Below are 14,109 nucleotides of genomic sequence, written 5' to 3'. Positions count from 1 at the left end.
TCTGCGGTATGCATGCTGCCTTTGAGCAATGGCATTTGCGCAAGTCAAAGTAAACCATTGGGGAGAGTGGGGCTTGCTATAAAATTTCCGCATGGGAACATGTGCTTCAATTGCTGTTTTGAACCATACAGTGGTCTCATTTGCACACTGTTCAGCAGGAAGAGAAAAAATATTTCCCCATGGAGCATCTCTGATAAGATCTCTGATGGCTTCCCAGTCAGCCTTTTTATAATATCTCATTGTTTTGAGTACTGGCTCTTCAGTTTTGGGTCTAGAATGTAGGGCGATTTCTACCATTATCACTGCATGGTCAGCGTTCCCGAGTGGGCAGTCAGCATTTGTTATACAATCATTGGGAACTGTGGTCAGAAACAGATCTAAAAGTGATGCATGTTGTTCTTGCTGGTCAGGGAAACGGGTTGGAAACGTAACCATTTGTGATAGGGAGTGAGATATAGCAAAACTATGTGTTGAGCTGCCAGCTGCATCTGTGTGAGTAGAGAATCCAAGCCAGTTATTGTGGTGAACATTAAAGTCACCAAATACATGTACTTGTGCGCTAGTGTCGAGGGAGAGCGCTGTGTCTATGCTGTCAGAGACTTTGTTTATTATGGTACAGTCCTGGGTCGAGGGTGAGCGATAGAGAAAATAAAAGTAGCTAATGTTATGTTGTATGTTTAGTCTAAAGCACATAAATGCTTGATTGTCCGTTTCTAGGTTTGTTTCTCTAGTCAGGGGGAGGGTGTTACGAATGTAGACTCCAAGTCCATGCATATGTCTGTCAGAGTCCTTACGGCAGAGTGGGAGATAGCCAGGCATGTTAAAGTAGTTAGAGAGGATGGAGGAGTGTAGGTTAGTCTCGCTTAGTGCTAAGATATCCGGGGTATTTGTTAGGAGAAATGCTTCAACATCAGCTAAATTAGTTCTAAGCTCACAGATGTTAGTGAATGCAAGCCTCAAGGGAGGCGGCAAGTTGGATTTGTTTGTCCCTAGGCTTGGTTTAAGCTTATTTTTTTATTGTACTGTCATCATGTTTTTAAAGAGTTTCAGTTAGATGAGGGGGAGCTGAACAAGAGGTCATGCAGGATATCAGACATGCAACACAAGAAGTAGACCATTAGCTGACCTTTCTTCAACTAGGACTGTGGCCTCAGGAAAGCCCATCGGGGATGAGTACAGGGTCCCTTTCCATGCACAACATGGCACTATAAACATCCCGATATTATACAACTGTTGATGGAGCAGCCGATCTAAGCGTTACCAAAGAGTTAGGGCTCCTGTACTACCAGTCGAAAACAGCAGCCAGGAACTGTCAACCCGGTACCCTCAGCCCATCAGAAGAAGATCACCCCAATCTAATTGCACAGGCATGTGTGGTACTCAAGCACTCCCAGGTGCCCAGTTTTGAGGGGTGGGATGTGTCGGGAGTGGGGGAACGGCATTCATTGCCCTAGACAAGAAACAAGATCTACCACTAAGTGTTTTGTCGATTCACTTGTGATAGTGTCTCTGCACCTGACTAATAGGCAAAGAAGGAGTATGGAAGCCGGCGATAGACAGAGCCTATCTACTCCTTAAACAATTTAGGTTTGCAGACCGGTAATTTGCTTGAGTCACCAGCTCTAGGAAGGTTGTCATCCAAGACTGGAGAGGCCTCCCTCCCCTTTGGTTTTAGTTTCAGAGTTTTCCTTCTCCTAGACGGGTGATCTGGGAAGATCTACTGGGTTCATCAGCCCTGAGAGGTTTGCTCCGCGCCTGGGTCCTAATCCAGATATTTCTGCAACCTCGCGTGGTTAGTTAATGTTACAGGGTTAGTTTGTAGAGATTATATATCTAATGAATAGTTACACTCCTCAAAGTGATTTAGGGGCATGCAGTGGAAGCAGTTTTGTGGGGAGGCTTGTTAGAAAAGCGTTCGTGTGGATCAAGACTTTTACCTTTAGGTTTTTCGTTTTTTTAACTTTATGTTAGTTTAGGTTCAGGATAACGTTATAGTTTGAGTAAGTATTAGGAATTGAGCTAAGAATTTTGCCCAGTCACAGTATATTTAGATTTACGAAGGTGAAGGTGTAGGTGCAGTACACTCAGGGTGTAACTAGAGGTACATTTTAAGACATGGCATATTCCGTATGTATAATTAAGTAAATAGACCTTATCTTGTTTTTTTTTAACCCCCCATCCCCTCTCTCTCTCTTTTCTTTTACAACTAGCCTGGGTGGCCGGTGTTGTAGGTGTATGGTGAGCAAAAAAAGTTGTTGTAGGCAAGCAGGCTCAAACCCGTACCGCAAAGGAGGAAAAGAAAGTGAAAAAAACGTGATGCGTTAGCTGTTGCGCCCATCGCCAAACCAGAAGTGGCTAGGTTTAAATTAAGGCTAGACAATTGAAAAGAGGCGATGACTTTCAAAAATATTGGTGAAAAAAGCAACCCCTCCATGTAGAAAACTACCCAGTTGAGTGTGAAGGAATTAATGTTTTTGGCCAATTTTTCGATATTTGTTGTCTGAAGGGTGAAGCTTCAAAACGATACCGATTTCGTGAAAATCCGTTGCCTCTGTCGAAAGTTTTAGGAAGACATACATACATTTAAACAGATAGATGAGATTTATATAATAGACTAGCGGGGGTGCCCGGCATTGCCCGGTTATATGCTGAGAGGAAAACAAATTGTAGTAGGTAGGTAGGCTCGAACCCGAACCCTTGACGCAAAAGTGGAAAAAAAAGTGTGAAAAAATCTAACATCTTACCACTCGGCCATGTCAGGAAAGGAATTAAAAAGCATTCTAATTTAATGATTAAAAAGTTAAGTGACAGATGCGTAAATTTAATGAGGTCAAACATCACGCCATAGGGGGAATGAAATCCCGCACTTAACTTTGCGAGGCAGTTTTTTGGTTTTGTTTCCCCAAGATGTTGAGGGAAAAACTAGCTCCCCATAAATAAGGGAGTGTCCAAATGAATAGCAATTGTATGATATGAGGGTTTTTTTCCACGCAGTGATCAAAACTAATCACTATCATCGCTGTCTTTATTTCACTTTTTTATGTGAAAACCACAAACAAACAGGCGTGAAAGCAGAATAGTAGCAATTTTTAGCATGTAAAAGTCGCTTGAATAAAATATATTTACAACCTCCTTTTGTGAATCGGACATATAATCTAGACAGTATATAAAAAGTTGTAAGAATGAGTGATCACCCCGAGCGGCCCTACCAAAAAAGCTTTTGGCTGATTTTCAAAAAAAAAAAAAAAAATGCACACACACAAACATTTTTGCTTTTATATAAGTGACTTTATATATATATATATATATAGATTATTTATACCATTTACCTCCTCCCACTACTTCTCTTATTATTTGCTTTCTATTTACATTAAATCCATCCCCAACACCTTTTTTTTTTTTCACATTTTCCCACCAAACAAGACAGTGCCACTTTGATGTAGGGGCTACTATCAGGACAATAAGTTGCATGGATACTATGTAGGGAGTTGAGCAGCAAGATGTCTGCTGTTCACATTACGCTTGGACTTCTTCATGTCAGTACAGTTAGGGAAGCAGGAACCTGGAAAGGAATTCCAAAGTCTAGCAGTTCTGGGGAAGAAACTATTAGAGTAGAAGGCCTTCTTACATCTAGGGTTTTTCTGCTTGTCGGGTTTGTCAGAGGTATTTATGTCGAGGGCGATACAAGGGCTTGTAGTTCGTCAGAGCATCCACCATTAAAATACTTGTAGAACAGGCAGAAGGATCCTTCCACCATCTAAAACATTTCATGTATGGATGAAAATTGTATACAATGACAAGTTTCATTTCACCTCTGATGTAATGCAACTAAAACTTCATACAAACCTTGACGTGTTTGTTTTTCAAGCGAATCATCCGGCAATTCTCCAACAAGCGTCTGCATAAGAAAGAAAAGAAATCAAAATCATTTTACAGTAAACTGTAGAACCTATAACAATGGGTTTAAACTAATTTCAAACCCTGGAAAAACTGTCCAATATAAAGTTGTAAAACTGCGAACCATTGTTTGGTTAAGCATTCACATCAAAATATTTTATTTTTCAAAACAGAATACTGAAAATATTTTATTTTTCAAAACAGAATACTGAAAATTATTGAAAAATATTTCGTAATAGTTGTTAGCAAGAAAGGTTTACTTTAATTTTGTTAACCCCTAAGTTTTGTTTTTTCTCTTAATTTCTTTTTTAAAAAATCTTCTAACAGTGCAGAGATGTGTTATCTAGTGGTCTTTACATAAATTAGAGACGAACGAGTGGTTGGTACTGAAATGCTCAAAGTCATGTCAGAATTAATAACAGTACATCAGGGTACTGAGCTGAATCTGTTGCTTTTCATTCTTGTCTTAGAAGCATTGTTCAAAGAGTTGCATACAGGTTGTCCAAAAGAGATGCTGTATGCTGATGATTTAGTACTTGCCTGTGAAACAATGGAAGATATATTTAAGGTAAGGACTTAAGGAATGTTATGGAAAGTAAAGTCTCAGAGTGAATGTTACCAAGACCAAGTGATGATCAGTAGTTGTAGCATTAGAAAGTTTGTCAAAGAAAAATGCAGTTCAATCTTTTGTGATATTTGTAGACTTTGGGTAATAATAATACAATGGAATTACTGGTAGGTTGAGAGACCATAAGCAGCTTATATGCAACAATAGATGTAAATAAAATATATTTAGATAACAAAAAAAAAAAAAAAACTATTAAAAATCTTCAGCCTTTCTTTTTAACAACACATCAGCAGGCATCAGCCAATGAACTAAACTAAGCATGTAAACTTATGAAAATTTTAATACATGTTAAGAGGATCATAAGTGTATTGTTGCCTGGAAAATGCAGAGTGTGCCTCAAAGGGAATTAAATATTATAAGTTTACCAAAATTTATTTAAATTAATGTCACTTTATCAATGTGAAGTAAATTTTTTGGCTTCACCCCCAAAATTGAACTGTATGAAAAACATAAATAATGTAATACAGTGTTATGAGACAAATGTAAGTGTTACATCGGCAACAATTAATTTAGCTAGTGTAAATTTTGACAAGGGTCACACTAAGTGCATGATAATCTAGTTCTGTATAACAAAATCGTTCCCATAAAAGAAACATGGGCGATATAGAGTTGAGGCAGAGAACAGAGGTCAAACGCTGTAGATAAAACAGAAAGGCAACAAAGAATGACATCACATTTTTGCGCAGAGAGAAAACTAAGATTTTCATATGAACCTTTCTGGCAAACCATGTGAACAAGACACTGCCAATAATGTAGGAAACCTATAACCCAAAGCAAATATTACTTCGATGTCTGTTCATGCAGGTCACTTATTTCATTAAGAAATGAATATCTAGCTACGATAACATTAGTCTATCTTTCTATGTCCCAAGTAAATTACCTCCAAATAAAACCATATATGGACACTCTCAGAAAACATCTGTATTATTTTCTTCATGAAAAGAAGCAGAAAGCATGTAAAAGACCATCACATAAACACCTGCATGTATGTATGAATATATTTATTTTGTTATTGAAGCTGTTACAAAAGCTTATCTACATAATAAAATGACAGACATTTAGTGAATGAGATGAAAGACTTTTCTTACCTTAAAAAGTAAATCTCTGGTTGATGCCAATGCTTGAAAATCCCCGACAAACTTGTGAACAGATAAAGTATCGTAGTTGTCTGGGACACAATGCCACTCAGCACCAGTGCGCATCGCAATATCAGAAAATATCTCGTTCACGTTAATACCTTTGTCACGGAAAGCATTAACACACTTAAATGACAACCTGGCGCTTACTTCATCATACAGCTGAAACAAAAAGTTATAGAGTAATTATTTTTTTTGTTTTTATTTTGATTCACACAAAAATCTAGAAATTATATTCTTAGTTTTATTTATTTCTTGCTTTTTTATATAGATGTTTTAACGAAGGTAATGGCAGACACCATTCAATCTGTAGTGGAATGGGGCTATAAATGGTTGGTAACATTTAATGCTACTAAAACTAAGCTTCTTTTTTTAAACAACTATAAAAAACCTTCTCAACCAATGAGTGCCATGACAAATAACACCCTACCTGAGAGCCCATCTTTCAAACATTCATAGGCTAGAAAATTGCTCACACCAGAAAGTATCCTATATCTCTACAAAGCCACAATTTGTCCATGCATGGACTATTGTTGTAACATCTGGGTTAATGCATCTACAACTAGTTTCACTCTTAGACAGGGTCCAAAAAGAGTGAAAAATCTAACAGGTTCTGCACTCAATCAATCTCCTATCTTTGTCCTATCGCCACAATGTTGCATCTCTGTGCCTGTTTTCGATTTTGATTTGATTGGTTTGTTTAACGGCATATCAACCATTAGAGGTTATTTAATGCCGGGTTCTGTTTGGCTATTGGTGATATGTTCGGTTTTAGATTAAATATTGGTCAATGGTGTAGTAATTAATGTTTCTATAGAATGAGGTTTAAATTTTGTTGTATAGTTTTATTTCTTTTAAGAATTTCAAGATTTTGTTTGGGTCTGTATTGTTGAATAAGTCTTTTAGGTCTTTGGATTGGTAGTATTTTGATCGAATTGAGTTAAAAACATGGCAGTAAATTAATATGTGTTTTACTATAAATGGTCCATGACAAGTAATGCATGTTGGGGGTATTTCATTTTTTAGAAGATGAGAATGAGTAATATGGGTATGTCCTATTCTGAGTCTGGTTAGTACTACTTCTTCTTTCCTTATTTTCCGGTATCTTGGATACCATTCCTCGATATTAGGTTGGATATTTTGAAGTTTGTTGTTTGCTTGATTGTTCCAGATTTCTTGCCATTTATTAGCCGCGTGCAAGCAACTCTATAAGTCACTTCATCGGTCGGTCAGTCCGTAACACTTTTGTGCTTGGCCTTTTTGGTTAAGATCAAAGGTCTGTTGTTAATAGATGCTGTTTTTAGCTTTTTAAGGTTTTCTTGGCCTTTTAACCAAAGGGAACTCCACAGGGATCTAGTGAAGGGGGCTGCCGACGACCCGCTATGCGCGCGTTTGGGTTGGCAGCAGAGTGAGATCCGCTTCGCGTGGAGCTGGGCGCCAGGTTCGAGTCATCTGAACAATTCGGAGTTCTCTCTGACCTGGCGATTGGCCCGAAATGCACTTCCACTCAACAACATACAATGCAGTTCCGGGTTTTTGGAGTCGCCTGATTGTCCCCATTGTGGAACAACGGCCGTAGAAACAACTGATCATGCTTTCTTCGATTGCCATGAACTCCGCCGGTACTGGTCGTATGTCAGCGAGGTGACGGCTCGCATCGATCCTGAGCATCCTCGCCCAATTACCATATCCAATGTTGTGGACAATGTAAGGCCACCGTGGAACCGGGAAAGACAAATGGTCTACATTACGATCCTGGCCGTGGCAAGAATGGTGATTTGGACGTCGCGTCTGCAAGGTTGCCAGGGGGTGTTGTCTTTTTTTGATCAGGATCTGATCGCTTTCTTTAAACACCAACTACGGGGGAAGATCAGAGGTGTTAGAAGAAGGCTGCATCGCGCGGCATTTGAAAGAAGATGGATACAGGTAGCAAGTCTGTGTGTACGAAAAGGAGTCAAATTTTAATACGTGTTCCCAGCCTAGGTGTGGAACGCGCGATTCCGTCAAGTGTAATTTTATTCTTAGCCTCTTAGCTAGCTGAGTGAGTGCTCCACCGCCCCCCTCCCGATTAGGAAGCCTCCTAGGTCCCCACCCCCACCTAATTGCAATTTTTTCTTTTCACCCCTCTCACTAAATTTTACCCATCTTGGAGAGAAAGAAATCAATCACATTGAGTTGGCATTGTGCCTAAGTTTTTTGTTCGTTCATTTTTTCCTGAATAAAAGATTTAATATCTCAAAGAGTAGTATCTGTTCTTACTACATGCTGTACTTACGCTTGTGACATTGTGATATAAAGTGTGGGATCACTTTTCTGTATTAATTTAATGTAAAATGATCACCCACTTTACAACCAGTCAGTCTCAAAGCCATTAAAGTCATTCTCCAGATCATTCAAGTCATTTTTGAAGGATTCCAGTTATTTTTTAAGCATTCAAGTCATTCTTAAGGTCATTAAAGTCATTCTAAGTCATTTACTTTATATTTATTTAAGTCATTTCAGCCCATTTTTCGGTCATTTTAGTTTACCTTTAAGAATTTCATGTCAATCCTACATTCACGCATTCATTCATTACACGAGAGCACACAACTAATGGCTATCAGCCTCCTTTCTAATAAACTTGTTGATTTTTGGTTTGCAGTCTGAATGGGGGATTTTGAAATCAGAAATATTTAGGTGTAGTGATTTTTTTGCTGCTTTGTCAGCTTTTTCGTTGCCGGGGATGCCAATATGACTAGAATATGATGGTTTTGCTTGTGGATAATTGGTTTATTCTATGTAAGAGTTTGATGGTTAATAGTTTATCGATTCTGGGTTTAATAAGGATAAGTGTTGATTTGGAGTCTGAGAAGATGATGAACTTGTTTTTTTTCTTTTTTTTTTTTAACATAGAGTTCACCACTTATCAAGGCCCAATGGCCACTCAGGGATAAGGTTTATTGTGTGTACAGTAATCAAAGGGATAGTGTAGTATTGGAGAATTGGTAAGGAGTCATTACTTGGGGGGGGGGTTCATCAGGAATTTGTTTGTGTTGGACTTGAACATCCAGGTTGAAGTCGGGAGGGAAACAGGCAAGCGGAACAGAGTTCCACAGGTGTGCAGTTCTAAGAAAGAAGCTTTGTTCATGGTATCTACGTTTTGATTTAGGCACAGATAGGGAGTGGGGAAAATTATTGACGGTGGTTTCAGCTGGTCGGGTGTTTTTTGAGAAAAATTGGCGAGGGGGGACCAGAGAATGGAGCTCAGACGAGCACTTGCCATGGAAATAACGATAGAACAATGACAGGCTCGCTACGTCTCTTCTGTGGGAAAGAGGTTGCAGGGTAGAGAAAAGGGCATCCCCCACTAAGCCACGGAGTCTATTTTGTACTCCGTCAAGGCAGGATAGGCTGTTTTTTGCAGCCACCACCCAGATGTGGCAGCAGTACTCCATCCTTGGACGTACTTGGCTCTTATATAGATAGAGAATTGCATCATTAGTGAGATATCTTCTGGAGCGGTAGAAGGATCCCACCATTTTCCCAGCAACCTTGGCCAGAGACTTGATGTATGTGTTCCATTTAAGATCAGGTGTAAAGGTCAAACCCAGGAGCTTATCAAATCCTGGGGCCTCCCTTAGACGAGAGCCATCCATTTCAATTGATGCCAGATGGGGATCAGAGCGTTTATGATGTAGAGATAGGAGCTTGGTCTTAGATGCATTAAAGGTAACCAACCACCACTTTCCCCACTGTACCACGCGCTCAAGATCAGAGGAGAGAGAATCAGAGAGAACATCATCATTTACGGCCTTTGATGTGTTGCCATAGATGGTCGTGTCATTAGCATAGATCTCAACGAAAGATTTTAGTATGTGTTTTGGAGATCATTGATGTAGATCAGGAACAGAGTTGGGCCCAGTATGGACCCCTGAGGGACTCCAGCATTAATACTGTGGGCCTCTGATTTCTGCCCATCAACAACTATTCTTATGAGCCTATCTGAGAGAAATGACTTAATGATAGAGAAAACATTTCCAGTTATACCGTAGCTGGAAATCTTGTGTAGTAGGCCTTTATGCCAAACCTTATCAAAGGCCTTTGATATGTCGAGAGCAATTGCCCTAGAAAGGAAGCCTTTGTCGAGAGATTCGCTAATCCTATGAGATATAACCGTTAGTACATCTGCTGTAGATCTAGCAGAGCGGAAACCATATTGCGTGTCACTAAGAAGGTTATTTCTGCTGAGGTGGTTGACTACTTCTCTATTTATTGCGGATTCCAGTAACTTACTCATGACACACAGGAGACTTATTGTTCTGTACTGAGAGGGGGATGACTTATCACCTGAATTCTTAAATACAGGGCATACTGATGAGGTTTTCCAGGATGTTGGAAAGCACTTCTCCTTAAGGCAACGCTTAAATAGTTTGGAAAGTATGGGGGCAAGTTCTGGTTGTGATTTTTTTAACACTATAATTGGAATACCGTCGGGACCAGTTGCTTTACTGGAGTCAAGGTTCTTGATTAGCTTGGCGACCTCACGCACAGATATTTGTATGTTGCATAGCGTGTTTTCTGTTATAGGAGGGAATATGGGGAGTTGATGACCTTCGTCACAAAGGGTAGAATTTGCCGCAAAGTTTTTGGCAAATAGTTTGGCCTTGTCGGATGCTGTCGAGATGACCTCTGGTCAATTGATAATGGTTGGGATAGAGCGCACGTTTCTGTTCAAGATCCTATTTGCTATTTGCCAGAACTGGTGGGAACCAAGCTGCTGATCAGCTACTTTGGACTTAACGGATTCGGCATATAGTTCTCTGGCATTTTTTATTACTCTTTTACAGTGGTTGCTGGCGGTTCTGAAAGCAGCTTTAGTTTCAGTGCGTCTATTACGTTGGTAGCTATGGAAAAAGTGATTTCTGTGTGCAATAGTAGCAGCACATTCGGGAGAGAACTATGGCTGGCTGTTAGGTTTTTGTTGGAATTTTTTGGATGGTATGAATTGGCCTATGCCTACAAGTAACCATTCGGTCAGATCTGATACTATAGAGGACACATACTTTTTAAACATGGAATGGAGAGGGAGATCAGATATGAATGTACGGAAGCTATCCCAGTCAGCCATAGAGTATCGGTATACAGTACGGTGGAGAGGTACATCTGTAGATTTATTATATTTCATTTTTATCTTAACTGATACAACGCAGTGGTCGGAGGATCCCAGAGGAGATAGAATGGAACATGAGCATAGCTCAGGGGAAGTGGATAGAAAAAGGTCTAGGAGGCTTGCGAACTGACCGGTACTATCAGGCACATGGGTGGGCTCGCGGACAATCTGTGAGGTCATAGGCAATGGCAAAATCATGACAGAACCTCCCCTCCTCATCAGTCTTATTTGAGTGGGTCAGCCATTCCACATTATGGACATTGAAGTCACCGCAAATGTGAATGTTAGCCGAGGGATGAGCAGACAGGATGTGGTCAATTTTTTCTGATATACTCTTAAAGACAGTAACTCCACTGTTGTGGGGGCGATAGAGGGCAAATATAAATGCGGTGGTGTAAGCAAGTGCAACCCGGAAGCACATATAAGGTAGATTAGGGTCTTCTCTGGAGATATCTCTGCCACATGGGAAGCCATCTTTAATGTAGGCACATATTCCATGCCCGTGGCGATCTTGGGGGTCAGATTTAGATGTTAGGTTAGAGTATCCTTTAATTATGAACTCATCTAGGGAGGTGGTTGGCCCTATTCCAGTTTCGCTTAGAAAGAATATGTCAGGTTTTGTCTCCTGTAATTGGGTTTCAACCTCTGGAAGGTTAGAACGTAGATCCCTGATGTTGGAGAAGGAGACATGGTAGTAGGGGTCTACGTAGGAGGATGGGGTTCTAGGTTTATTCGTGTTTTCGTTTTTGAGATATTTCATGTTGAGGATTTGGGGGTTTGTGGAACAGGTCAGCATACTTGGTTAGAGCAGAACAGAGAGGGAAAGTAAGAGAGGAAAGACAGGAAAAATTTTTTTTTTTTTTTGTAGCACATGATAAGGTAAAGCCGTAACAATTACCCACTAGTATGGCATCGAGAGGCCCCACCAGAGACTACTGCATGGTCCAGAATGGTTCACGAAATGGCAATACAGCAGCCCCAGTACTTTGAACCTGCTGATAGGACAGCCTCCTTAGTCATTATTCCAAGGTTCGGATCCCTGACTATCAGGTGGTTAACGTCAGCCCAGATGAAAACGTTTACCTCCAGCACCCTTACTAGTGACATGGCCATAAGGATAGACATAGAGACAGAAAATTTACGACATCTCAGACTACTGTTCACGAAGTACTACCAACCTGGGAAGCAGCTTTTTCTTCACCCCTTTGTCAGAAACATCACTCATTAGAAATGAGGACAAAAAAGGAGAAGCGAGAGTTACTGGAGCTGCCGATAACACATCCACTGCATTATCTACTCTCCATTAAAAAAAAAAAAACGGTAAGAGGGACTTATTTATATCTACTTAGTAAAGTCCTTTGCCCATTCCAAGTTTAGAATAGAATTTGACGATAGTCTCCCCTCCCATATTAATCCTTGGAAGTTTTTTTTTTTTTTTTAAATTAATAGTTTAGGATAATACCAGACGTATTTAACAAAAATAGTTTAAAAACACGAGTAATAAGACATGATAGGTAATGTTAAGGAGTTTCAAGTTTTAGTAAGACTGCAATAAGAGAACAAAGATAAATAAATAAATTATATATAATACACAAAAATTGGCAAAATTAAGACAGGATACATTTCAACAGTTATGGATAAAGTTTTTAACTTAGCTCTGAAGGCACCGACTCTTTCTTCCGAGGTCAAGTCGAAAACTGACTAGTAGCTAGCACGCTTGGGGTGTTCTGGTACTTAAGAGATGTGGTGGGGGTGGGGGTTAAATGCTTTTAACTTTTTTTTTTCCATTATTTTATTTATTTTTTTTTTTTTTTTTGCTTCCTTGCAAGAGAACCTTCGAGATTAAACTTATAATTACGTTTCAATAATGCAACTTGTGAGGTCAGCTTATGTTTTTAGATTGGGGGCATCTTGGATTGGTTTGCTGTGATGATGTCTAGGGCTAAGTTGATGGCCAGGATTTCAGCACTATATATTGAAGCATTGTTCGGAATTCATCGTTGCAGTTGTGTGTTATTAAGTACAGCAACACACCATACTTTGTCTTTATTTTTGGATCCATCAGTATATATGTGTAAGTAGTCACAAAATGCATTTATGATGGATTCAGTTTTTTCTTGGAGTGTGATCAGGTTTGTTTTAGTTTTGGGATGTTTAGCGACGTCTAATATAATTGTTGGAGGTTTTTGTAGCCATGGGGGTGTTTTTGAAGTGACAGTTTCGTGTATGTGGGTAATGTTTATTTGGGTCTCGGAGAGGAGTTCTTTTATGCGAAAGCTGAAAGGTTTAATAGTGTTTTCTTTTATGTTGAGGGGTAGGTTAAATTTGGATTCAAAGATAGTTTTGTAAGGGTTTGAAGCAAGCTTTATATAGTACTGTATTCTCAATTTTTAGGTTTAGTGAGAGCTCATTTGTTTCTGTATATAAGCTTTCTACTGCGGAGGCAGTGAAAGCCCCTGTTGCGAGTCTTAGACCATGATAGTGTATTGTATCTAATTTTAGCAGGTAAGATTTTCTAGCTGATCCGTAAATAAAACATGCATAATCTAGTTTGGAGCGTATTAATGTTTGGTAAAGTTTAATGAGAGTTTCTTTGTCGGCTCCTCATTCAGTGTGGGCTATAGTCTTTATGAGATGGATGGCTTTGTTGCATTTGGTTCTCAGGTAATTTATATGTGGGATAAAGGAGAGTTTATGATCAAATATAACACCAAGGAATTTATGTGGTTTGACTATTGGGATTTCTGTATCATAGAGTTTGAAAGTTGGGTCATTATGCATTTTGTGTACATGGCAGAAATGTAGACATTTGGTTTTTTCTTTTGATAGTTTAAAGCCGTTTTCTGTGATCCATTTGCTTATTTTGTTTAGGCATTGTTGAAGTTGACGTTCTATAGTATGGATGTGTTTTGATCTATAGCAGATCAAGAAATCATCCACATATAGTGAGTCTTTTATACCAGGGGTAAGACATTTTGTGATGTTATTAATTTTAATGTTAAATAACGTGGTAGAAAGGATGCATCCTTGCAGAACTCCCATTTTTTGTTCTTTCGAGTCTGAGAAAGTGTCATTTAAAATGACTCTAAAAGTTCTGTTTTTTAGGAAGTTGTTAATAAACAGGGGTAATCTTCCTTTTAAGCTGAGTGTTTTTAAGTCCCTCATTATACCATATCTCCATGTGGTATCATAAGCCTTTTCAAGGTCAAAGAAAACTACAGTGAAATGTTCTTTTTGGAGGAAAGCTTCACATATGAATATTTTGAGTCGGACAAGGTGGTCAATTGTCCCTCTTCCTT

At 39.2% G+C, this 14,109-nt stretch overlaps 1 protein-coding gene across 2 annotated transcripts in view; it reads right to left on the bottom strand.

Moving 5' to 3' along the window:
• The window catches only part of LOC145270512 (uncharacterized), a 75,823-nt gene that overhangs the window by 14,325 nt on the left and 47,389 nt on the right, over window positions 1-14,109 (bottom strand). For both annotated transcript variants that reach the window (XM_080126169.1, XM_080126178.1), the window contains 2 exons: window positions 5,614-5,823; window positions 3,847-3,898 (listed from right to left, as the gene is read on the bottom strand). In XM_080126169.1, coding sequence (XP_079982295.1) covers window positions 3,847-3,898; window positions 5,614-5,823 — 262 coding nt within the window. The remainder of the gene's footprint in view (window positions 1-3,846; window positions 3,899-5,613; window positions 5,824-14,109) is intronic.

Source organism: Euprymna scolopes, chromosome 4 (assembly GCF_053919585.1).
Source record: "Euprymna scolopes isolate OS-2025 chromosome 4, ASM5391958v1, whole genome shotgun sequence".
NCBI classification, from domain to species: Eukaryota; Metazoa; Mollusca; class Cephalopoda; order Sepiida; family Sepiolidae; genus Euprymna; species Euprymna scolopes.
The sequence above is the reverse complement of the archived record's forward strand: the minus strand, read 5'-3'. Positions and strand labels throughout refer to the sequence as shown.